This window comes from Schistocerca cancellata, chromosome 7 (assembly GCF_023864275.1).
Source record: "Schistocerca cancellata isolate TAMUIC-IGC-003103 chromosome 7, iqSchCanc2.1, whole genome shotgun sequence".
Lineage (NCBI taxonomy): Eukaryota > Metazoa > Arthropoda > Insecta > Orthoptera > Acrididae > Schistocerca > Schistocerca cancellata.
The window spans coordinates 952,310-979,235 of NC_064632.1; the positions used below are offsets into that span (position 1 = coordinate 952,310).

Here is a 26,926-nt window from a genome sequence, read left to right on the forward strand (position 1 = left end):
ATGCCGTTGTCAACCCTGTTTTATAAACCGTGCTTTGATCTGACATGTTCTTATTACTAATCCTGCCTCATACCAGGGCTCTCTCATCAAGCCATTTCTGTTCTCTTTTTATTTGCACTACTTCTTTTCTTGCACTTTCTCAGTCTGATATTTTTATTTCTTTTCCATCTCCATACAATTTCTTCATGTCCTCAACAGGTTTCTCTGACTCTGCTTTGAGAGGAACTCCTTATTTATAAAATGATGTGACTGGCTTCAACTGAATCTGTAAGCTGAGAAATAGCTTCTTCCCATGGGTGTTATATTTCAGACTTGACTTTGTGCTGTTATGTTCAAATTATTGTTTAAATTTGCCATAAGAGTGAGATATTGTCTGAACTATTGAGACATAATGACTTCAACATTTATTTTACTTGCCTTGAGTTGATACAAATGTTGTTGATTGAAGCGTTCCTGTTTGGCAATTTCCAGCTGTATTTCCATAAGACGGTCCATTCCAACATCCTTTCTTGATCGTCTTAGTGTGTCTGTTAAAAGCATATGTGATCTTAATCAAAATGTTATAGAATAAAAAATATATTATATGTGTTTTCACTGTAATGTTATCACTTTCATTTATCCTCATATTCAGAAACACAACTTGAAATTTAAAAGTGTGAAATATGCTGGATGAGACAGTGATGATAAACAAAAGTTGTGAGAGGTTATGAGGAGTATACATTGTAAATGAGAACATGGTGAAAAGTTCTTTGTCGGGCATAGACACTTATTTTATTTCAATGTTTGTAATGACTTTTCAAGCTGTTTGTGCTGATTTCTTTCAGTCCTGAAGTCCTATAAAAATTGATTATAAGTAAATAACTGAACCACTGAATCTTGAGTAATAACAAGACTTCTGCTTTAAGTATTTTTGTAAGTGTAGGAAAACCAAGAAAGACTATTTCATGTTAAGAAAAAAAATAGGCAGTACTGCTGATTATTGTCACTGCTATCTGACTATTATGCTAAATAATCTACGGGGGGAAAACGAAAAAGGTTCATCACAAAAGGAACAGATGCTAATAGTACTGCTTTCAAATGACACCTATTCTGACTACAAAATGAGGACTTGAAAGAAGTACTGCATAGATAGACATATTACTTATTAAAAAATATGACAAAGATAAAGAGCAGTACAAAGGAAGTTCAGTTTTGTTGTTGCCTATATATGACAATAAGATATTTTTTTCAGTTGAATATACATTTTTTAAACAAAAAGAACATCGTCATCTTCTCAGTTGTGACAATGCTGTGGTTTACAAGACAGTAGCTTGCTAAATATCTAACTTGAGGAAGAAACAGTAGAATAAGAGAGAAATAAACAGTCTTTTACGGAAGTGAAACATGAACCATGGAAAACAAATGTTAAATAAACTGGAAGCCTGTGGAAAAAGCTGCTCCTCGCCATATAGCGGAGATGCTCGCCATATAGCAGAGATGCTGAAAAAACTGTCACAGTATAAGCTTTTGTCCAACAAGGCCTTTGTTGAAAATAAATACACACACACACACACACACACACACACACACACACACACACACACACACACACACACACACACACAGAAATGCAACTCACACGCGTGACTGCAGCCTCAGGCTGCTGAAGCCACACTCATGTGGCATATGTGTGGCTTCAGCTACGAGAGGCTGCAGTCATGTGTGTGTCTGTTGTCTACTTTTGACAAAGGCTGTGTTGGCCGAAAGCTTATACTGTGACAGTCGTTTTGATGTGCCTATCTGCAACTCAGCATCTCCGCATGATGAGTAGCAACTTTCCTTTTCATAATAGTGGAGCTACAAAAGATGTACAAACTTATGTTTGCAGGCAAAATAGAAAATGAAGAGATATTGGAAAGGAAAGGTCAGGAAAGAAGTGTGTTTGGAAATGCCTCATTGTATTAACGGAAAAGTTAGAAGAATGGGGAACATACGCAAAGAGCATTCAAAATTAGTTAATTTGGCAGTAAGAGGGCCACTAATGAAACAGAATTATAAGGTATAAAATTATGAGACAGATTTGTGGCCAGGAGGTGAAATTTTTTGTACTGCTAATAGAGACCCATAAAAGTATGTAAAACTATCCTAGAAATATTTTTTATTATTTAAAACTTATTGTTCAAAACAGCACATACATGAACATCAATGGATTAGCACAAGACAGGAGGAACTGGAATAGGGGATCAAACAAGCTGAAGAACTAACGAATAAAACAAAACCACACTGCAGTATATTACCCATCACTTCAAAGACATACCTTGGGTCTCATCTGGTTCAGGAATCTTATGGCAATCATCTTCATCAGATCCATCAACACAGTCAACATTGCCATCACAGACCCATTCCTTAGGCAGGCAATGGCCAGAACCACAACGAAATGCATCACCACAACCTTTCTGCAAGGCAAGTCACAAGCAAAAATGTTTAGACTTTTGTTATTGTAGCCTTACCTTAACAGTAACTGCAGTTGTGATTTAACAGACCAACAATGTTACTTATCTAAGATTTGATGCGAAGATTACTACAGAAATTGAGGAAGCCTTTCTGATCAAATGTCTCTTCAGAAACTATGAGAAACATTCAATTATACTGTTAACATTTTTAAATTCCGTATGCTTACTTATAGATATGATAGTGGAAAGTCCTTGATGAACTATAGATAATGGAGAGAGCTAAGGCAATTCATAGAATAGTTGAGACACTGAGTTGTTGACAGTCACTTTATAAATACAGACATTGCCATGCTTGGCAATATTGTCCCAGCTGCCATGAACTGCCTACACTCTTTCCAATTTTAAGTTACATAATATTCACAGTGTTACTCAAGAAAAAAATAACTGATCACTTGATAGTGTTGAATGCTGATAATTAATGTCAACAATAAGCTTTACACTAGAAACTGGTTGTTTTATTTTGGGTTAAATATTCAACTGTTGGGAAAGAAACATATCTGAGACCCAAATTTTAATGTGAAGTCTAGCAATAGTTATTCCATAAAATTATTAATTATTCAATACTCAAGAGAGATACAATGTCAATTACCCTCAAGAGGCAGCCTTCGACTTCATCACTGCCATCTGGGCAATGGGCTACCATGTCACACAGAAGGTTCCAGTCAACACAGGAACCATCATGACAATGAAATTCATCGTCTTTGCAGTCATACAGTTCTCTAGTTTTGTTTGCACCCACTGTGCTGTTTACTTCTGGTGGTATGTGGATGTCATTTCCAGTGTTATCTTGTGTGTCCACTGGTTTCACATCTGCGGTTGAAACCTCTGTCTCTGATGATGCAGTACTTTCCTGTGAACAGAAATGAACAAGTTGTTACAAGTCTCCATAAAGTTCATCAGATGTATAGGTTCAATCCAAAGCATGACACTATCATGCCTACATCACTAACAACTTATGTAAGTGCATTGACATACACATGCTAGTGGAATATTCTAAACAATGAACCCACGACCCTGCTTCTATTGCATTGTTACCACTATTCTGATAGCTTGAAATAACTGCAAGTCTTCTTCCATTCATCACTGCTTTGTCAAGTGTTCCCTCAGGTTGCTGTAATCTGGTCCCAGATTCTCTTCTTCAATAATAAAAAGTAGTTGTTCTGGAAAGACCGTTCTCATTCCTTGTTGTGAAGCACCTTATTCTCATGATGCTGGGAGTACAAAGGATTACTTCTTGTACATGATTATCTCTTTGATAATGTCACTTTGGATTAAACCTATCCTCTCATCAAGTTCTACAAGTGGAGTGCCAAATATTTCATATACAAAGTCATATAAAGGCCAGGTAGCTGGGAATACTGCACTTTCAACCTGACAAACAGGTCACTTTATGTGAGCAGCCAACTATATCACATTCACAGAAGAAAGCATAGAAGCAATTACCTTTTTGATCTGCGATTATAATGTAATACAAATAGATTCAGAGGAAAGCATGGCCCTTCCCATATTATTTCTTACCATAGCTCATTCAGAAGAAGTCCACAAATAAAGTAATTCACTTATAATGTCTCTACTTCTTATTTTAGTGATTTAGAAGGGAAACTTAATGCGCAGACCCTATTTCTTGTCATAATGTTGCAACAAATACTACAGCTATCAAATCTTTGTAATTACCATAGCTTATGCGAGCTATACAAGGTGCATCAGAACAGTTTGATGCATGGTCTCAGAAAATAAATACACTCCTGGAAATGGAAAAAAGAACACATTGACACCGGTGTGTCAGACCCACCATACTTGCTCCGGACACTGCGAGAGGGCTGTACAAGCAATGATCACACGCACGGCACAGCAGACACACCAGGAACCGCGGTGTTGGCCGTCGAATGGCGCTAGCTGCGCAGCATTAGTGCACTGCCGCCGTCAGTGTCAGCCAGTTTGCCGTGGCATACGGAGCTCCATCGCAGTCTTTAACACTGGTAGCATGCCGCGACAGCGTGGACGTGAACCGTATGTGCAGTTGACGGACTTTGAGCGAGGGCGTATAGTGGGCATGCGGGAGGCCGGGTGGACGTACCGCCGAATTGCTCAACACATGGGGCGTGAGGTCTCCACAGTACATCGATGTTGTCGCCAGTGGTTGGCGGAAGGTGCACGTGCCCGTCTACCTGGGACCGGACCGCAGCGACGCACGGATGCACGCCAAGACCGTAGGATCCTATGCAGTGCCGTAGGGGACCGCACCGCCACTTCCCAGCAAATTAGGGACACTGTTGCTCCTGGGGTATCGGCGAGGACCATTCGCAACCGTCTCCATGAAGCTGGGCTACGGTCCCGCACACCGTTAGGCCGTCTTTCGCTCACGCCCCAACATCGTGCAGCCCGCCTCCAGTGGTGTCGCGACAGGCATGAATGGAGGGACGAATGGAGACGTGTCGTCTTTAGCGATGAGAGTCGCTTCTGCCTTGGTGCCAATGATGGTCGTATGCGTGTTTGGCGCCGTGCAGGTGAGCGCCACAATCAGGACTGCATACGACCGAGGCACACAGGGCCAACACCCGGCATCATGGTGTGGGGAGCGATCTCCTACACTGGCCGTACACCACTGGTGATCGTCGAGGGGACACTGAATAGTGCACAATACATCCAAACCGTCATCGAACCCATCGTTCTACCATTCCTAGACCGGCAAGGGAACTTGCTGTTCCAACAGGACAATGCACGTCCGCATGTATCCCGTGCCACCCAACGTGCTCTAGAAGGTGTAAGTCAACTACCCTGGCCAGCAAGATCTCCGGATCTGTCCCCCATTGAGCATGTTTGGGACTGGATGAAGCGTCGTCTCACGCGGTCTGCACGTCCAGCACGAACGCTGGTCTAACTGAGGCGCCAGGTGGAAATGGCATGGCAAGCCGTTCCACAGGACTACATCCAGCATCTCTACGATCGTCTCCATGGGAGAATAGCAGCCTGCATTGCTGCGAAAGGTGGATATACACTGTACTAGTGCCGACATTGTGCATGCTCTGTTGCCTGTGTCTATGTGCCTGTGGTTCTGTCAGTGTGATCATGTGATGTATCTGATCCCAGGAATGTGTCAATAAAGTTTCCCCTTCCTGGGACAATGAATTCACGGTGTTCTTATTTCAATTTCCAGGAGTGTAAAACAAGAGTTACAAGCAAAATACCTTTACGGGCCTTCAAAGTAATAACAATTAGCTACAACACCCTCTTAACACTAGTTGTACAGTTATTGGAAACTGTCAGCATGGCACTGCTTGAAGCAAGGTGGTCACATGTTGTTGGATATCTGCATCATTACAGTTGAGACTTGGTGCCATCAATATTATCTGGAGACCAAGCGACAGTCAATGGTTTGGTGTTCCTCACCTCATAAAAGAAAAAAAAGAAACCCGCTGACAAAATTCAAGATTAAGATGATGTTGATTGCCTTTTTTGACAGCAATTGCTTGACTCGTCACAAATTTCTACCCGAGGAAGACGATGAACAACATGTCACTGACTGTCACTTGATCTCCTGATCGGATTGGTAACACCAGGTCGCATCCCCTGTAATGACACATATGTCCAACAGTGCATGACCACGGTGCTTTGAGAGAGTTCATAAAAAGCACTTGCTGACAGTTTCCAACAGCTTTACAACCAATGTCAGAAGTGTGTTGTAGATAATGGTGATTACTTTGAAGGTCAGTAAAGGTATTCTGTTTGTTAACTCATGAACTTTTCAGATCATTTTGTACAATAGACATTAACATGTTGTTGAGTCTTTACTGCTTGTTTCAAACATTGGGTTTGCAGTTCTAGGCACATGGGCTTTGCTTACCTATTCTTTGTACATAATTAATATCATTTGCAAACAAGTAATAATGATGGTAATTTTCCAATGCTTTCATCGTGGAGTAATTTACACCCTTATGGGAAATGTTACAATTGAAAATGTGTACTGCCTTTCACATACAAAATGTTCAATGAGAGAAAAGATGGGAAATTAGTACAGCATATTCAAATTTTCTGTCAGATTTACAAAGACTAAACTGATGTGATACAGAATATTTTCAATCTATTTACTGCTATAAATCACACTCTCCCCAAAAAAGTTAGGAAACAGTATTAAAATTTTATGAGACGGCGGAACCAGTTCTAATGTATGGGTCAGAGACTTGGACTATAACCACCAATCAACTGAAGAGGACTGACGCCACAGAGGTGAAGCTCCAGCAACCTTTTGCCAGTTACAAACTCATGGACCGGAAAAAGGAATAGTGAAAATGGAAATGAACTGAAAAAGCATACTCCAGAAAATATACCTCAAGGGAAAATGTTGAGTGTCCTAAGAAGAGAGGGACAGATTAGTTGGAGCAAGTAATGATACCTAAACCAAACCTCACTATTTTGTGGATGATGATGATGACAATGATATTTATTACAGAAATTAATAAAGGCGAGGCTTCTGGTCCAGATTGTATACCAGTCCACTTCCTCTGAGTATGCTGATATAGTTGCTCCATATTTAGCAATTATATACAACTGCTCAATCACAGAAAGATCCGTACCTAAAGACTGGAAAATTGCTCAAGTCACACCAATACCCAAAAAGGACGTAGGAGTAATCTGTTGAAGCACAGACCCATATCACTAATGTCGGTTAGCAGTCTGGTTTTGGAAAATATACTGTGTTCGAACATTATCAAGTACCTCAAAGAAAATGATTTATTGACACATAATCAGCATGGATTCAGAAAATATCGTTCTTGCAAAACACAACTAGCTCTTTATACTCGTGAAGTAATGGGTGCTATCGACAGGGCATGTCGAACTGATTCCATATTTTTAGATTTCCACAAGGCTTTCCACACCATTCCTCAGAGTCTTCTAACCAAACTGTGTGCCTATGGAATATCGCCTCAGTTGTGCAACTGGATTCGTGATTTCCTGTCAGAAAGGTCACAGTTCATAGTAATAGACGGAAAGTCATCGAGCAGAAAAGAAGTAATATCCGGTGTTCCCCAAGGAAGTGTTATAGGCCCTCTATTGTTCTTGATCTATATTAAAAGTATAGGAGACAGTCTTCATAGCCATCTTAGAAAGTTTGCAGATGATGCTGTCATTTACTGTCTTGTAAAACAAACTAAAACAAATTGCAAAATGATTTAGATAAGATATCTGTATGGTGCTATAAGTGGCAATTGATGCTGAATAAAGAAAAGTGTGAAGTTATTCACATGAGTACTAAAAGAAACCCACTAAATTTCTATTATGTGATAAGTCATAAAAATCTGAAGGCTGTAAATTCAACTAAATACTTAGGCATTACAATTACAAATAACCTAAATTGGAATGATCACATAGATAATGTTGTGGGTAGAGCAAACGAAAGACTGTGATTCATTGGCAGAACACTTAGAAGGTGCAACAGGTCTGCTAAAGAGACCGCTTACACCACACTTGTCCACACTATTCTGGAGTACTGCTCTGTGGTGTGGGATCCGCATCTGGTGAGACTGATGGATGACATTGAAAAAGTACAAACAAGGGTGGCTCGTTTTGTATTATTGTGAAATAGGGGAGATAGTGCCACAGACATGATACGTGAATTGGAGTGCCAATCATTAAAACAAAGGTGTTTTTCGTTGCAATGGGATCTTCTCATGAAATATCAATCACCAGTTTTCTCCTCCAATTGTGAAAACATTCTGTTGGCACCCACCTACATAAGGAGAAATGATCATGACAATAAAATATGAGAAATCAGGGCTAGCACAGGAAACTTTAACTGGTCATTTTTCCCGTGTGACGTTCGAGAGTGGAATGGTAGAGAGACAGCTTTAAGGTGGTCCACTGAACCCTCTGCCAGGCACTTTATTTTAAATAGCAGAGTAATCATGTAGATGTAGATGCAGATGTAGAATTCCAGTCTTTACTGAGGAATCAGAAACTGAATGAAATGAAGAAAAGCAGAAGGACTGAGATGTAATGTGGTATTGATCATGACATCATTAAAGATAAATGTACGGTATTACTTATATTTCTCTTTTAGAATATCACTTTTACAGTTGCAGGACTACACTTTCCTGAAAGCTGGCAAACAAATAACAAAGCTTTAAAATGGAATTAGAAATAAATTTCACATTACTTAATATCAACACAAATAATGTGGATATAACATAATTTGCACTAGAAAGACATAAGACCTCTCCCCAGTTCAGTAAATAAGGATTCAGCAGAGCGGACAGAGTGCACTTACCGCCGAAGAATCATAGGAAGGGCAAGGCCCCTTCTCGTCGCTGCCCCCAAGACAGTTGACGACACCATCACAGACACGGCTACGTGACAGGCAGGTTCCATCAGGACACACAAACTCCTCAGCTGTGCAGTTCATCTGTACAACACATGCACCCTCCACCACATGCAACTACCAATGCCTTCACACACATAACTAGTCAAGCGCATGAATTCCCAACTTGATTATATCACAAATTAAAAAAAAATCTATTTCAATTTTTGAAATAATGCCAATATTCTTGGACAAAATTATTGTACTACTCATCACTTTTGACATGTAAACAACATATAAAGTTGTATCATATTGATTGTTCTATGAGCTGCTTGAATTTTATTGCTGTCTACAGTGACTCATTCTACATCTTCAAAGTTCTGCTTGATGGATGTCTATAAAGCGCAATGAATAAGTGAATGAACCGTTACAGGTAGTGTGATTCTCATAATTATTAGTCTTTCTTTCTGTACATACATACTCTTATCCTTTGTAGATTAAGAGTTTTGTCTTTAGTGAACTATTCAGTTGAGGTAATTGCAATGAATGTGTAAAGTGTGGCGCCATCTTGTGCTTGTGTTGCTGAGGACAGTGAGACAGAAGCAAGAGGGAGAAACAAAGCTTACACCTCTCAAACTACATCAGGGAAGCTGCTGAACTTAATGTCTTGATCCAAAGGAAGGATAGTCACCAATAATGTCACAATTTCTCGTTTATGAGAGACTAGAAAGATGATTTAACACAGGACCTAAGTGTGCATTCTGGCCATCAGGAACTTCACACTACACACTCTTCTCCCTTGGCCATAAAATTCTTGGAACAACAGTTTCTTTTCCAACTATGATTTGAATTAACTAACCTAGTCTAAGTGGTACTCTGCCAATATGCTTTAGTTACCTTGAGTATATGGCCTGCCATCATCCTGTTACCTGTTGATTGCACATTCATATAAAAAACTTCTAAGAATCTGATATATGGAACATGTACAGCATCCTGTTGATGCTCCTTAAGAAATGAAGAAGATGTGCTTACTACTCACAAACTCTAAACATTGATACTATGATTGAAACAGAATCTCTCTGTAATGAATGGAATCAGAAGTAATGATGGCTCAGAGACAACCGGAGACCATTTCAACACATACCGAAACTAATTTCTTTAGGTAAACAAAATCCAGTGAGCATCAATTGATCCTCAAATAAATATGCTCAAGTTGTTCATATACTGAGCATCAATTGTTACAAAGGTGTGCACATCTACTGCCTCCAATCAAATGGTCTGCATATCTACTGTCTCTATGGTGTAGGCTTACATTAGAGTTTAATGAAAATTACTCCGGGTTCATCTCATCAAAGGATTTCTTTTGAAAGCAAGCAAAATTTTCATTCTCTTTTGTGGGTATGTCTGTATGACTCAATTATGCTGCTATTTTGTGAGTGGGTTCCTTTACATGCAAATTATTTGTATCCAGCTAGAACTTTCCTTACTATATTTTCATACATCACATACATTTTCCATATATGATGCTATGGACTAGCTGCACCATAATCCCAGTACATATTCAATAAGAGGTCAAGTGTGCTGTCTGTTTTCACCAGTGTAACTACATAAATCAGTGTAACTTACTGACACCTTACTGTAATTAAATATATGTGAAATTTATTAAAAGGGCATTATAGCTCAGAGGTAAGATCCGGAATCTTAAAATAGCACACACAGCCTAATACTGTTATTCATCCAATTATGTATGTACTTCTGAGAATATTATTCAAATATGTCTTGGAAATCTAGTGTTGGCTAAAACATAACATTCTTTTTATTTATTTGCAGAGTTCAAACATTTTCTAATGTACTGTATATTGCAAGCTCCATGAAAGTCTGTAAGAAAATTCATTGAATCCAAATGAATTTTAAGGAAAGGGGGTTGAGAAGGGAAAGGGGGACTAATTCTTTGATTATTAAAAAAAATCCAATGCAAGTAGTAACTGTTTAATTTTCACTGCAAATATTAGCATATGAAGTTGAAAAATTTCACAAGTTCTATTAAACTGAACCCCAACAGGCTCTGCAATAAGACGCCAAGCAAGGTGTCTCACGAAAGACACCCTCGACGGGTCCGCGGGTCACGCAGCACAGCCACCGGCCTCTGCCACCACATCCACCGGCCACCACCGTGCCCGACTCTCGGACACTTATCTGCTGGTAGTCAGCTGTGCACATGCTTCCCTTAGTTAAGCATAAATAACATTGCCATCTTATTAACTTAAGTTTACCTTTATTTGCAGTAGGTGTTCAAAATGATGTCCCTCTGTGGTAATAGCTGCCTGACATCTCCTGAACGCATTAGCAAATAAGCAACGAATTTTGGCTGCCAAAATCTGGGAAATGATAAGCCAAACCCCTCGATGAAGGTTTCTCGGGTCTCCAGCTGGGTCGTAGCATCGGAATCTCACGACGTTTCGGGAAGTGTCGTACTACCCATCTTCTGGCGAAGTATACAGTTCACTTCGGCAGAAGACGGGTAGTACGACACTTCCCGAAACATTGCAAGATATCGACGCTACCACCTGGCTGGAGACCTGAGAAACCTCCAATAGTTTACACTCGGAAAGCCTACAGTCACATATAAGCCAAACCCCATCTTCCATCTCTTAGAGTGTGTGGGGATTGGTTGCATACACCTTGTCTTTTAACATTCCCCAAGGACAAAAATCGCACGGATTTAGATCTGGAGAACAAGGAAACAAGTAAACTATCCTATCATCAAAAACACTTCGTATTGCTGTCATAAAAGCATTGGCGATGTGTGGTCTTGCATTATCCTGCACGAAATAACCGTATATCTTTTTGTTAGGTGTTAGCTCTAAAATGAAAAGGATGCAGTATATTGTTCACATACGTGTCAGAATTTATTATTTTGTGGAAAAAGATTGGTCCAGTATAACTGCACACCACACTCCTATTTTCACATCGTGCAGAGGTTGCTGAGGTAATTCGTGAGGATTTTCAGAGCTCTAACATTGATTTTTCTGAGAATTTGCATACCCTGACAAATGCAGCCATGCTTCATTTAAAAAAAATTATCAAGACCAACCCCCCTCCCATGCATGGACTGTGACAGCCAACAGCCAGTTGCAATAATGACGTCAAGCAACAGTATCTGAGTTTTTCAGTTGGTGCACTACCGTCATTTTGTACGGTTTTAACTCCAGTCTGTGCACAGCTCTGCGAGCAGCTGCTCTTGTCACACCACGCTGAAGTGCCAAACGGTGCAGAGATTTTCTCGAACTTTTTTCTGAGGCCTCCCCTATCTCGTCTAATTTATTTCTCGTTAAAACACTAGGTTCTTTAGGCCTTTCTTTGTGTAACACAGATCCAGTTTCTCAAAATTTCTTCACTAATCTGTGTATCGGCAAATCACTGGGACCACTTACAATGGGAAATTTTCATACGAATTCGAGCCGAAATTCCACATACGATTCTGTTTTTGCATAGTTCGACACGAGAAACACTCACTGATCATTCTGTATACCATACGACATACCGATGGAAACTTGACAGGAAGCTTAAAACAAAACACCTGAACACCCAGTCACATAGTATGGTAGACACATGCACAGTGTTTCTGTCTGAGGATTGAGCCCAGTGACATACAGGCAGGGAAAGCCACAGACTGGGCAAAATTGCAATAATGATGTCTAGCAATAATATCTGAAATGATTAAACTTGACAAAAAAACTCTAAAGAAAACTCCAGTGCACTTAGTTGCACAGTGTAGGGGGCACATGCAAAGTATCGGTGTCCGAGAACTACACACTGACAACTGGCAGATACAGTGGCGACAGCAGCAAACACGTCGCACGACTCACAGACCCCTCCCGGGCCTCTTTCTGAGACACCCTGTATTAACAATATTATCTTGACATACTTACAACCTAGGCAGTGGGGTACACAATTTTGTGTGTAAGTTAGTTGAATAAGGCCTTTTATTCATTTCTTTGTAGAAGGTTACCCTCTTAGAGTCTATTACTGTTTAAAGGACCCATTTTCTGTGATGAAAGGAAAAGAATTTTTCAAGCAGTGAATCAAATGATGAAAAAAGCAAATCTGAAGAGTGTTGTAATATGGAGAAGTTGAGCTCCTTCAACGAGAGTTTTGATGAACAGCTATACTTTGCTAGTTCAACAACACTAATAATAAAAAATACAAGAGTAATCCCAAAAGTAAGGTCTCCTATTTCTTTATAAGTACATAGACCTGTTTATTTCTACAATGGTTTACATCAGTTTACAGCTTGAACATTTAGCTATTTGTTGTAATCACCATTTTTGTCGATGCTGTGGCAGTCTTTGTGTGCCCGTGTAATACCAGCTCGCTGCCATGCTGTTCAGAAAGTTATGAAACTCTTCTTTCACCTCGTCGTCAGAGGTGAATCTCTTTCTGGCCAAATGTTCTTTTAACCTAGGGAACAGGTGATAGTCACTGAGCGCCAAGTCAGGACTATAGGATGGATGGGTGATTATGTTACACTGAAACAGTTGCAGGAGAGCAACGGTTTTATGTTCCACTGAAACAGTTGCAGGAGAGCAACGGTTTGCCGAGTGATGTGTGGCCGAACGTTGTCATGGAGAATGTGTATGGCTTTGCTCGACATTCCTCTTCTCCAGTTCTGAATTGCCCGTTTGAGTTTTTTCAGAGGCTCACAGTACCTGTCAGCATTAACTGTGGTCCCAGCTATTCAGCTCCATTGATGAAGTGAAAGAAGAGATTAATAACTTTCTGAACAGCATGGCAGCGAGCTGGTACGACATGGGCTCACAAAAACTGCCACAGTGTCTACAAAAATGCATCGACAGAAATGGTGATTATGTTGAAAAATAGCTAAATGTTCAAGCTGTAAACTGATGTAAACCATTGTAGGAATAAACAGATCTATGTACTTATAAAAAATTAGGAGACCTTACTTTTGGGATTACCCTCATATAATCTAAACTTTAAGACCTTTGCCTACAAAAAATTTAGCTCCAGATTCAGATCTTTCTGTTGCCCACAACTTTCATATGCCAAAAATTTCCATCACAGAAAATGTCTACATCCACCAGCTCCAGATTCAGGTCTTTCTGTTGCCCACAATTTTCATATTCCAAAAATTTCCATCACAGAAGATGTCTACATCCACATCATACTCCACAAGCCATGTAATAGTTATGACAGGTGGTACTTTTGGTACCACTAACTGATCCCCCTTCTCTATTCTGCTCACAAATGGTATATGGGAAGAATAATTGTCAGTAAGCCTCTGTATTAGCTCTAATTTCTTGAATTTTCTCATTGTGATCATTACACTACATGTTATGTAGGAGGAAGTACTATTATGTCCGATTCTTCCTGCAAAGTGCTCTATCGAAATTTCAATAGTAAACTGCTCTGTGATGCACAACACCTCTCTTGTAGCATCTGCCAATGGAGTTCGTTGAACATCACTGTAATGCTCTTGAACAGACTACATGATCTTGTGATGAAATTAGTGACTTTTAGTTGGATCTTCTCTATCTCTTCTGTCAGTCCTATCTGGTAAGGATCCCAAATTGATGAACAGTACTCAAGAACTGGTCGAACAAGCACCTTGTAAAACACTTCTCTTGTGAGTGAGTTACATTTCCTTAAGATTCTTTCTACAATTCTTAGCCTGGCATCTGCTTTTCCTACAATTTGTTTAATATGATAATTCCACTTAAGGTCACTCTGGACATCTGGATAGTTACTCCTAGATTTCTTATGGTATGTACTGTTTCTCCCCCCCCCCCCCCCCCCCCCCCCCCAACCCTCCTCCATGATCAATGGACCTTGCCATTGGTGGGGTGGCTTGTGTGCCTCAGCAATACAGATAGCTGTACCATAGGTACAACCACAGCGTAGGGGTATCTGTTGAAAGGTCAGACAAACATGTGGTTACTGAAGAGGGCAGCAGCTTTTTCATTAGTTGCAGGGCAACAGTCTGGATGACTAACTGATCTGGCTTTTTAACATCAACCAAAACGGCCTTGCTGTGCTGGTACTGAGAACGGCAGAAAGCAAGGGGAAACTACAGCCCAATTTTTCCCGAGGACATGCAGCACTACTGTATGGTTAAATGATGATGGCGTCCTCTTGCGTTAAACATTTCAGAGGTAAAATAGTCCCCCATTCGAATCTTCAGGCAGGGACTACTCAGGAGGATGTTGTCATCAGGAGAGATAAGACTGGCATTCTACAGATCGGATCGTGGAATGTTAAGATCCCTTCATTGGGGCAGGAAGGTTAGAAAATTTAAAAAGGGAAATGGATAGGTTAAAGTTAGATATAATGGGAATTACTGAAGTTTGGTGGCATTAGGGACAGAACTTCTGGTCAGGTGAATACAGGGTTATAAATACAAGGTTACAATTATTGGGCTATACGAAATAAAATCATTGTAGCTTCTGAATGGTTTGCGTTAGGACGTTCAACCTGCACGGTTGGGCGTGGGGCATAATGTGAATTAGTATGGTCATGCGTACGGGCCTTGTAGTTGTTGGCCATTTGCACATGAAAATGTCACGGTACAGGTGCCTGAGCATATAGCGCTTGTGAAGGCCTATTACTCGAGCCCAACTGTGGCTCAAAGGAAGTTCCAACCGAGATCAAGCTGAAGACAACTGGTCAAAGTGTGCTAACAACCACGAATTTGATTTGCAAGTTTAAGAGAGTGGGTAGTGTTCATGCTGACAGTGTTGGCAATGTCGGTCAGCAAAAAAGAGTGAAAACACCTGAAAACATTGAGAAGATAAAGCACTGTGTTTCAAACCAGCCCCACGAAGTCGATCACATGAGCTGCACAACAGGTGGGGATCAACCAGTATCTCTTCCTATACAAAAGTCAGACCTATCAGCCATCAAGCCTCAGGGCCATGGAACAGTAGCTGTATTTCACCAACACTATCGTCCACAGAATTGGCAAAAAGAACTTTGTGCTGTTTGAGGCTTTCCCGGCGCTGCATCTGCTTGATAGGTTCCCGGGATTTACGCCGGATCATATTGTAGTTTCTACAATATGATCCGGCGTAAATCCCGGGAACCTATCAAGCAAAAAGAACTTTGATGGCAATATGGTTTGGTTTAGCAATGAAGCCTACTTTCATTTGGATGGTTTTGTCAATAAGTAAAACTGGCGCATCTGGGGTACTGAGAAGCCACATTTTGCGATCAAGAAGTCTCTTCAACCTTATCGGAGGACTGTGTAGCATGCAATGTCCAGTCGTGGAATAATCTGTGTGATACTCCTGGATGCCATGGTGGCTACCAAATGGTACATAAAAGTTTTGGAAGATGATTTCATCCCCCTTATCGAAAGAGACACTGATTTCGACAAGATGTGGTTCATGCAAGACAGAGCTCAACCCCATCAAAGCAGGAGAGCATTTGATGTCCTGGACGAGTGCTTTGGGGACCGCATTCTGGCTCTGGAGTATCCAGAGTCCACTGGCATGGGCTCTGATTGACCACCATATTCTCTGGATCTGAACACATGTGACTCCTTTTTGTGGGGCTATATTAAAGACAAGGTGTACAGCAATAACCCCAGGTACAACCACAATGGAGGGGTATCTGTTGAGAGGCCAGACAAACGCGTGGTTCCTGAAGAGGGGCAGCAGCCTTTTCAGTAGTTGCAGGGGCAACAGTCTGGATGATTGACTGATCTGGCCTTGTAACACTAACCAAAACGGCCTTGCTGTGCTGGTGCTGCGAACGGCTGAAAGCAAGGGGAAGCTATGGCCGTAATTTTTCCCAAGGGCGTGCAGCTTTACTGTATGATTAAATGATGATGGCATCCTCTTGGGTAAAATATTCCGGAGGTAAAATAGTCCCCCATTTGGATCTCAGGGCGGGGACTACTCAAGAGGATGCCGTTATCAGGAGAAAGAAAACTGGCGTTCTACGGATCGGAGCGTGGAATGTCAGATCCCTTAATCGGGTAGGTAGGTTAGAAAATTTAAAAAGGGAAACAGATAGGTTAAAGTTAGATATAGTGGGAATTAGTGAAGTTCGGTGGCAGGAGAAACAAGACTTCTGGTCAGGTGACTACAGGGTTATAAACACAAAATCAAATAGGGGTAATGCAGGAGTAGGTTTAATAATGAATAGGAAAACAGGAATGCGGGTAAGCTACTACAAACAGCTTAATGAACGCATTATTGTGGCCAAGATAGATACATAGCCCACGTCTACGACAGTAGTACAAGATTATATGCCGACTAGCTCTGCAGATGATGAAGAAATTAAAGAAACGTATGATGAAATAAAAGAAATTATTCAGATAGTGAAGGGTGACAAAAATTTAATAATCATGGGTGACTGGAATTCAGTAGTAGGAAAAGGGAGAGAAGGAAACGTAGTAGGTGAATATGGACTGGGGCTAAGAAATGAAAGAGGAAGCCGCCTGGTAGAATTTTGCACAGAGCACAACTTAATCATAGCTAACACTTGGTTCAAGAATCATAAAAGAAGGCTGTATACATGGAAGAAGCCTGGAGATACTTACAGGTTTCAGATAGATTATATAATGATAAGACAGAGATTTAAAAACCAGGTTTTAAATTTTAAGACATTTCCAGGGGCAGATGTGGACTCTGACCACAATCTATTGGTTATGACCTGTAGATTAAAACTGAAGAAACTGCAAAAAGGTGGGAATTTAAGGAGATGGGACCTGGATAAACTAAAAGAACCAGAGGTTGTACAGAGTTTCAGGGAGAGCATAAGGAAGCAATTGACAGGAATGGGGGAAAGAAATACAGTAGAAGAAGAATGGGTAGCTTTGAGCAATGAAATAGTGAAGGCAGCAGTGGATCAAGTAGGTAAAAAGACGGAGGCTAGTAGAAATCCTTGGGTAACAGAAGAAATATTGAATTTAATTGATGAAAGGACAAAATAAAAAAATGCAGTAAATGAAGCAGGCAAAAAGGAATACAAACGTCTCAAAAATGAGATCGACAGGAAGTGCAAAATGGCTAAGCAGGGATGGCTAGAGGACAAATGTAAGGATGTAGAGGCGTATCTCACTAGGGGTAAGATAGATACGGCCTACAGGAAAATTAAAGAGACCTTTGGAGATAAGAGAACCACTTGCATGAACATCAAGAGCTCAGATAGAAACCCAGTTCTAACCAAAGAAGGGAAAGCAGAAAGGTGGAAGGAGTATATAGAGGGTCTATACAAGGGTGATGTACTTGACTAGCATATTATGGAAATGGAAGAGGATGTAGATGAAGATGAAATGGGAGACACAATACTGCGTGAAGAGTTTGACAGAGCACTGAAAGACCTGAGTTGAAACAAGGCCCCCGGAGTAGATAACATTCCATTGGAACTACTGATGGCCTTGGGAGAGCCAGTCCTGACAAAACTCTACCATCTGGTGAGAAAGATGTATGAAACAGGCGAAATACCCTCAGACTTCAAGAAGAATATAATAATTCCAATCCCAAAGAAAGCAGGTGTTGACAGATGTGAAAATTACCGAACTATCAGTTTAATAAGTCACAGCTGAAAATACTAATGCGAATTCTTTACAGACGAATGGAAAAACTAGTAGAAGCCGACCTCGGGGAAGACCAGTTTGGATTCGGTAGAAATGTTGGAACACGTGAGGCAATACTAACACTATGACTTATCTTAGAAAATAGATTAAGGAAAGGCAAACCTATGTTTCTAGCATTTTAGACTTAGTGAAAGCTTTTGACAATGTTGACTGGAATACTCTCTTTCAAATTCTGAAGGTGGCAGGGGTAAAATACAGGGAGCGAAAGGCTATTTACATTTTGTACAGAAACCAGATGGAAGTTATAAGAGTCGAGGGACGTGAAAGGGAAGCAGTGGTTGGGAAGGGAGTGAGACAGGGTTGTAGTCTCTCCCCAATGTTATTCAATATGTATATTGAGCAAGCAGTGAAGGAAACAAAAGAAAAATTTGGAGTAGGTATTAAAATCTATGGAGAAGAAATAAAAACTTTGAGGTTCGCTGATGACATCGTAATTCTGTCAGAGACAGCAAAGGACGTGGAAGAACAGTTGAACAGAATGGATAGTGTCTTGAAAGGAGGATATAAGATGAACATCAACAAAAGCAAAACAAGGATAATGGAATGTAGTCAAATTAAGTCGAGTGATGCTGAGGGAATTAGATTAGGAAATTAGACACTTAAAGTAGTAAAGGAGTTTTGCTATTTGGGGAGCAAAATAACTGATGATGGTCGAAGTAGAGAGGATATAAAATGTAGACTGGCAATGGCAAGGAAAGCGTTTCTGAAGAAGAGAAATTTGTTAACATCAAGTATAGATTTAAGCGTCAGGAAGTCATTTCCGGAAGTATTTGTATGGAGTGTAGCCATGTATGGAAGTGAAAAATGGACGATAAATAGTTTGGACAAGAAGAGAATAGAACCTTTCGAAATGTGGTGCTACAGAAGAATGCTGAAGATTAGATGGGTAGATCACATAACTAATGAGGAAGTATTGAATAGGATTGGGGAGAAGAGAAGTTTGTGGCACAACTTGATCAGAAGAAGGGATCGGTTGGTAGGACATGTTCTGAGGCATCAAGGGATCACCAATTTAGTATTGGAAGGCAGCGTGGAGGGTAAAAATCATAGAGGAAGACCAAGAGATGAATACGCTAAGCAGATTCAGAAGGATGTAGGTTGCAGTAGGCACTGGGAGATGAAGAAGCTTGCACAGGATAGAGTAGCATGGAGAGCTGCATCAAACCAGTCTCAGGACTGAAGACCACAACAACAAACATAGTCATCCTGTAGGCGTATTGCAGGAGTGGGTTTAATAATGAGTAAGAAGCTACTATGAATAGTTTAGTGAATGTACTATTGTAGCCAAGATAGACATGAAGCTCTTCCCTACCACAGCAGTACAAGTTTACATGCCAACTAGCTCTGCAGATGAAGAGATTGAAGAAATGTTTGATGAGATAAAAGAGATTATTCAGATAGATAAAGGAGATGAAAATTCAATTGTTATGGGGGCTGGAATTTGACAGTAGGAAAAGGAAGAGAAGGAAAAATAGAAGGTGAATATGGCCTGGGGGAAAGGAATGAAAGTGGAAGCTGCCTGGTAGAATTTTGCACAGAGCATAATTTAATCATCATTAACACTTGGTTTAAGATTCATAAAAGAAGGTTGTACACGTGGAAGAGACCTGGAGACACCAGAAGGTTTCAGATTGATTAAATAATGGTTAGACAGAGATTTAGGAACCAGATTTTAAATTGTAAGGCATTTCCAAGTGTTGATGTGGACTCTGACCACAATTTATTGGTTATGAACTGTTAATTAAAACTGAATAAACTGGAAAAAGGTAGGACATTGAGGAGATGGGACCTGGATATGTTGAGCTTTAAGAGATGGAAATAATGAAGGGGATGAAATAGGTACAAAGACCATGCCTAGTGGAAATCTCTGGATAATACAGGAGATGCTGAATTTAATTTATGAAAGGCGGAAATTTAAAAATGCGGCAAATGAAGCAGGCAAAAAGGAATACAAATGTTTAAAAAATGAGATTGACAGGAGGTGCAAAATTGCTAAGCATGAATGGTTAGAGGACAAATGTAATGATTCAGAAGCATATTTCACTAGGAGAAAAGACAGATACCACCTACAGGAAAATTAGAGAGGCTTTTGGGGAAAGGAGAGGCAGCTGTATGAATATCAGCAGCTAAGACGGTCAACCAGTCCTAAGCAAAGAAGGGAAAGCTGAAAGGTGGAAGGAATATACAGAGTACCTATACAAAGGAGATGAACTTGAAGGCAATATTATAGAAAGGGAAGTTGATGTAAGGAAGATGAGATGGGAGATACGACACTGCGAGTAGAATTTGACAAAGCCCTGAAAGCTCTAAGTTGAACTACTGATAGCCTTGGGAAAGCCTACTACAACAAAACTCTTCCATCTGGTGTGCAAGATGTATGAGACAGGTGAAATACCCTCAGACTTCACGGAGGATGTAGTAATTCCAACTACAAAGAAAGTAGTTACTGACAAGTCTGAAAATTACTGCTATCAGTTTAATATGTCATTGTTGCAAAATACTAAAATGAATTCTTTACAGAAGAATGGCAAAACTGATAGAATCCAGCCTTGGGGAAGATAAGTTTGGATTCCAGGGAAATGTAGAAACACATGAGGCAATACTGATGCTACAACTTACGTTAGAAGATAGTTTAAGGAAAACCAACTTATGAGGGCTATTCAGAAAGTAGGGAACGTTTCCATCTGACGCCGCTAGGCACATGCCGATCGCATATATTTTGGTATGTACGTGGTCAGCAGCTCAGTTGGCATCCATCCGTGACAGCGGGGACATCTCTATGCCTCTGGTTGTTTCGATATTCGAATTTGATATGTGTGCTGCAATCGAAAATCCCGCCAGTTGTGAGGTGCAGTCTGTGATATGGGTTTTGTTGGCAAAAAACCTAAAACCCATAGAAATTTATCGTGAACTGTGCAAAGAGTACGGAAACAATGTAATGAGTGAATTTTCCATCTGGAAATGGTGCATTCGGTTTGAAAATGGCCGAACCAATGTTCATGATGAAGAGAAGAGTGGACGCCCGAGCACTGTGACTGACAATATTGTTGTTAAAGTTGATGAAACGATTCGCGAAAACTGTCGCTTCACAATAATGTTGATTTTGCTTTCTTTTCCACAAGTGTCATTGACCTCTTTGTTTGAAATTGTCACTCAAAAGCTGGGCTACCACAAATGTTGTGCACGATGAGTGCCCAAAATGCTTACAGAGCTCCATAAACAACAGTGAGTGGGGACAACGTTGACATGTGATTCATTACTGAGCTGAATCATAACCAGTGACGAGACTTGGGTGAAACACGTCAATTGTGAGACAAAATTACAGTGCATGGAGTGGGGGCACACCAGGTGTCCCCCCCCTCCCCCCCCCCCCCCCCCCAAAAAAAAACCAAGAAAATGTTTGCAAACCTTGTCAGCAAGAAGTTGATGGCAACAGTGTTTTGGGATAGGCAATGTGTGCTTCTTATTGATTTTCTCGCTCGTGGAGCAACCATAAATTCTGGCCGGTACTGTCAAACTTTGCACAGCCTTAGAAGAGCAGTTCAAAACAAACACCGAGGAAATCTGACGTCCAAAATTTTGTTTTTGCACAACAATGCCTGACCTCACACAGGAAACGGCACTTAAGAACTCCTAGATTCATTCAAATGGGGAATTTTCCCTCATCTGCCCTACAGCCCCGATCTTGCACCAAACGACTTCAATTTGTTTCCCAAGATGGAGAACTGGCTTGCAATGCAGCACTTTGATGACGACGCAGAACTCCAGGCGGGCGTGACTCACGGGCTGAAGCCTCAGGCAGTAGAATTTTACGATGAATGTCTTTCAAAGCTTGTCCACCGCTATGCCTCAGTGTGTTTGGTGACTACGTAGAAAATTAATTTCTTGTACGTAGTTTTTTTTAAATGCCAAAACGTTCCCTATGTCAAAACATTCCCTATGCCAAAACGTTCCCTACTTTCTGAATAGCCCTCAAACATTTACAGCATTTGCAGACTTAAGAGAAATCTTTTGACAATGCTGACTGACTCTTGAAAAATCAGGGGTATAATACAGGGAATATCAGGGAATACAGAAACCAGACAGCAGTTATAAGACTTGAGGGCGCATAAAAGGGAGGCAGAGGTTGAAAAAGGGAGTGAGGCAGGGTTATAGCCTATCCCTGATGTTATTCGGTGTGTACACTGAACAACAGTAAAAGAAAGCAAAGAAAAATTTGGAATAAGAATGTAAGTTCAGGGAGCAGAAACAAAAACATTAGGTTTGCCAGTGACATTGAAATTCTGTCAGAGACAGCAAAGGACTTTGAAGAACAGTTGAATCGATTTGGCAGTGTCTTTAAAGGAGTATACAAAATGAACATCAACAAGGATGATGGAATGTAGTGGAATTAAATTATGTGCTGCTAAGGGAATCATATTCGGAAATGAGACACTTAAAGCAGTTGCAGAGTTTCGCTATGTGGGCAGCAAAATAACTGATGATGGCCAAAGTAGAGAGGATAGAAAATGTAGACTGGTAATGGCAAGAAAGGCTTTCCTGAAGAAGAGGAACTTGTTAACATAAAATCTAGATTTAAATGTTAGGCAGTTTTTTTCTGATGGTTTTGGAGTGTAACCATGTATGGAAGTGAAACATGGACTATAAACAGTTTAGATAAAAATATAATAGAAGCTTTTGAAATGTGATGCTACAGAAGAATGCTGAAGATTAAATGTGTCAATCACATAACTAATGAGAAAGTACTGAATAGAACTGGTGAGACAAGAAATTTTGTGGCACAACTTGACCAAAAGAAGGGATTCGTTGACAGGACACATTATGAGACATCAAGGGATCACCAATTTGGTACTGGAGGGAAGTGCGGGGGGTAAAAATAATAGAGCGAGACCAAGAGATGAATACAGTAAGGAGATTCAGAAAGATGTAGGTGGCAGTAGTTATTTGGAGTTGAAGAGGCTCACACAGGATAGAGCAGCACGGAAAGCTGCAGCAAAAGAATCTTCAGACTGAAGACTACAACAACAGCAACAGTGTCTAGCAATTTGTCATCAATAGTGTAGTTGTGCAATAGTGGATTTGTTTTCTAAATTATGCACAGTGTTACATTTATTTATGTTGAGGGTCAACTGCCAGAGCCTGCAGTTATCTGAAAGTCATTCCGCAAATCAATACTGTCTTCTGGTGTTGCTACTTTCTTATAGAGAATCATATCATCTGTAAACAGTCTTAAAGAGCTTCCAACACTTTCTACTAGATTATTTATATACATTGTAAACAGAAATAGTCCCACCATGCTTCTGTGGGGTACTCCAGAAAGTACCTTTACATCTGTTGATTTGGTTCCATTAACAGCAATATGTTGAATACTGTGCATAAGAAAATCTCAGTGAGCCCGTACTTTCTTTCCCTAAATGCCAGTATGGGATGGTGTTAAATATCATCCTGAAGTCAAGAACATTGATGACATCAAACTGAGCACCACTCTCTACAATGCTACGGATCTCGAGCACAAACAGAGCAAGTTGAGTATTGCAAGATGTTTGTTTGTGGAAACCATGTAGATTTTTATACAGGAGATTTATTACTCTCCAAAAACACCACAATACATGAGCACAAAATGTGTTCCATAATTCTACAACAAACTGGCAGCAATGATGTAGGGCTATAATTATGTGCATCTGTCCTATGACCCTTCTTGAAAATGGCAATGACATGCACTTTGCTCCAGCAATCTACGATAAACTGCTGATTGTAGGGGAGCAAGTTCTCTTGCATGATCTGTGTAGAATCTTACAGATATCTCATGTGGTTCTAATGCCTTTACAATATTAAGCAGTTGTAGTTGCTTTTCTAATCTGTGATCAGTTACCTTTGTATTTACCATTTCAACGTTCATACACTGATAGAAAGGAGGGATCGTGTTACAATCTTCCGTGGCAAAACAATTTCAGAAGACTGAATTCAATATTTCAGCCTGCTCTCTGTCATCTTCCATGACAGTGCCATTATGGTCACTGAGTGAATGAACAGAGAATTTTTAACTCCTTACTGATTTTATGTAAGACCAAAACCTCTGTATTTTACTAATTGTTCTCTCTATGAAGAGTTACGGCATTGTGGCTGACAGGAGTAGCTGTTTTTATTTATTTATTGATGAAAGTCAATGGAAGGCGCATGGCTTCAGGCAAATATTCATGTGCGTATGGTCAGCAACAACCTTAGGTTTCAATACTGTGTGTAAAGAGTATTTGCACTGAACATATCAACAAATTTAAACAATTTCAAATTAAGTTACATATGAGGTTGCTGTGACCTCTAACTGTGTCTTACGGCTGCTACTGTTTATGAGTATATAGCTACTTGAAACACACTGCCATGGTTGACTAGGTTGGCTGTGCTGCAAAAGCTGTCATTACCGATTGAGGCTATTCGACTTCTAACAAGACAGTCACTCCCGTCACCCACATAACTCTCATTAGAGTGAACAATTGGTGGAATATTTTCTGTAATAGACATTTTTGGCCTATGAACATTGTGAACAAGAGAAAGAATTTAATCTGAATTTAAAGCACTTGTAGGCAAAGGCCTTCCAGTTCAGCTAATATGTTTTATTACTTATTAGTATTGTTTAACTAGCAAAGTGTAGCTGTTCATGAAAACTCACACTGAAGGAGTAACAATTAACACTATATATAGAATATTTCATTGCAGTAACAATCCCCAGACTCCTTAATACATTATCTCTACCATCTTTCCTTCTGGAGTGCTGTTCCTCTATGGTTGCAAGGGAACCTCTGTGTGGTATGGAGAAGGAGGAGGTAGATACATACAACATCCTTAAAAAATATTCCCTACATCCTCTGAACACAGGATAGTTGATGATAATACACCAGACCTCATTCTGATTTATTTTCAAAAGTAAATTTTGGTCTTGCTCTGGTAGCTATTCTATGCATATTAAGGATATATATTATTATTCTTGAATGAATTTTTATTCAGTTAAATGTAATTCACCTCTATCAGCTTTACAAGTAATTCTGAACACAACAGTATGTATTCTGAGCAGTATTTCATTAATAGTGTTTAAGTAGTATGTATTTCTCACAATAAGGCTTCAAGTGTTCAAATTATTGTTGTATATATAAGACTAGACATGAAGCTATAGTATACTAATTTGGAATCATTTGGTCAAGTTCCATCATCTGACATCCATAACAGATAAACAGTATTGATTACAAGACCTGCTATGAATTTCACTCAAGATGGGAGGAAAACGAAATCAATGCACATTCACTAGATTCAAAGGCAAACCCACAGTCACTAGAGTTGAAGAGTTTGTTACTACTGAGTGTCTAATGACAGTAAAACTCCTGCACACATCTCAATTCCATGCTTCATGCACAAAAATATTTATGACAATACAAAAATAGTTAAGAATACCTCCAAAATACTGAAAACAATACACACAATAAATCTGAGGACAAACAATAAATTGCCATGCAACATGCACAAAGTCAAACACGAAACATCATTTGATGTGGTGAAGTAATTAGATGACAAACAACACCTTAAAATCCACAAACATTTTTCCTAACCATTTTCAAAGGCTTTTTAACATTATGCAAATATTTTCTTCACTTGTAAATCAGCTTTTAGTAAAACAATAACCATAAATTCTTAAAATCAATCATGTTTAGACTTTTGATCATCATATATTTTCATATTCTATAAAGCCCATGCAAAGCAAGGAAGATGTAGATGGCATAACTTATAGCCTGGTGCAGAAGGAAAAATATGCCTAAATGACAGATTCAGCTAAATTACAGCCATACCAAATCTTCACATCCGTTTTGCATTGCATTTGTATGGCCTCATATTAATTTCTAAGGCATCAACACCAGTGACAGTAAGCATGTGCTAAGGCAGTTCCAACTGACTTAATTCTTGCTAATTTTCAATAACATCTGAAACTACTACTACTACTACTACTACTACTACTACTACTCCACTGCTATAATTACATCACAGTAAGTGGTACTCACATCAACTGGTGGTCCACATCCCATTTCATCTGAATGGTCACCACAGTTATCTTCTCCATTGCACTTCAAATCAGTACTAATACAGTTTCCATTTCCACATGGAAATAAATGTTCCCCTTCACACACAACAGCTGAAAGGTAAGTTCAGAAATATAACAATCAAATTATTACTTGTATTACAAACTAGTTTATTTCAGTGTATATGTTCCTAATTAATCTCATTGAATGTTCCTTTAAGTATGTATAACTATTTAATTACATTTATCAGTAAACTGGGTTGCAGAATAAAATATATAGAAATTGTAGTCTCAATATCAGATAATGCATACAAATAAGTATGCCAGAAATGCACACGATTTTGGTTCAATGGCTAGCATAGACTGAAATCACCTGTACTGTAACAAAGAAGAAATGTTGGGCACAAGGAATTACTTAAAAAATATCTAATCACTGACATCAGCATCTTCATCTAAAA

At 39.7% G+C, this 26,926-nt stretch overlaps 1 protein-coding gene across 1 annotated transcript; it reads right to left on the bottom strand.

Moving 5' to 3' along the window:
* Nucleotides 1-26,480, bottom strand: LOC126092239 (low-density lipoprotein receptor-like). The gene is made up of 5 exons (XM_049907744.1): nt 26,452-26,480; nt 8,758-8,892; nt 3,082-3,342; nt 2,297-2,435; nt 1-527 (listed from the first exon to the last, which is right to left on the bottom strand). The coding sequence occupies exons 1-5, from the start codon at nt 26,473-26,475 to the stop codon at nt 379-381; spliced, it is 708 nt and encodes a 235-aa protein (XP_049763701.1). The 5' UTR covers nt 26,476-26,480; the 3' UTR covers nt 1-378.
* Between the last annotated feature and the right edge of the window lie 446 nt (nt 26,481-26,926).

Excerpts from the sequence above, each read along its gene's own strand:
- LOC126092239 (XM_049907744.1), bottom strand. The coding sequence starts at position 26,475 with ATGGGATGTGGACCACCAGTTGAT. Across the intron at positions 3,343-8,757 it reads CTTCCTATGATTCTTCGGCG|GAAAGTACTGCATCATCAGA; the intron begins GTAAGTGCACTC and ends TTCTGTTCACAG. Across the intron at positions 528-2,296 it reads TGAACCAGATGAGACCCAAG|ACACACTAAGACGATCAAGA; the intron begins GTATGTCTTTGA and ends TGCTTTTAACAG.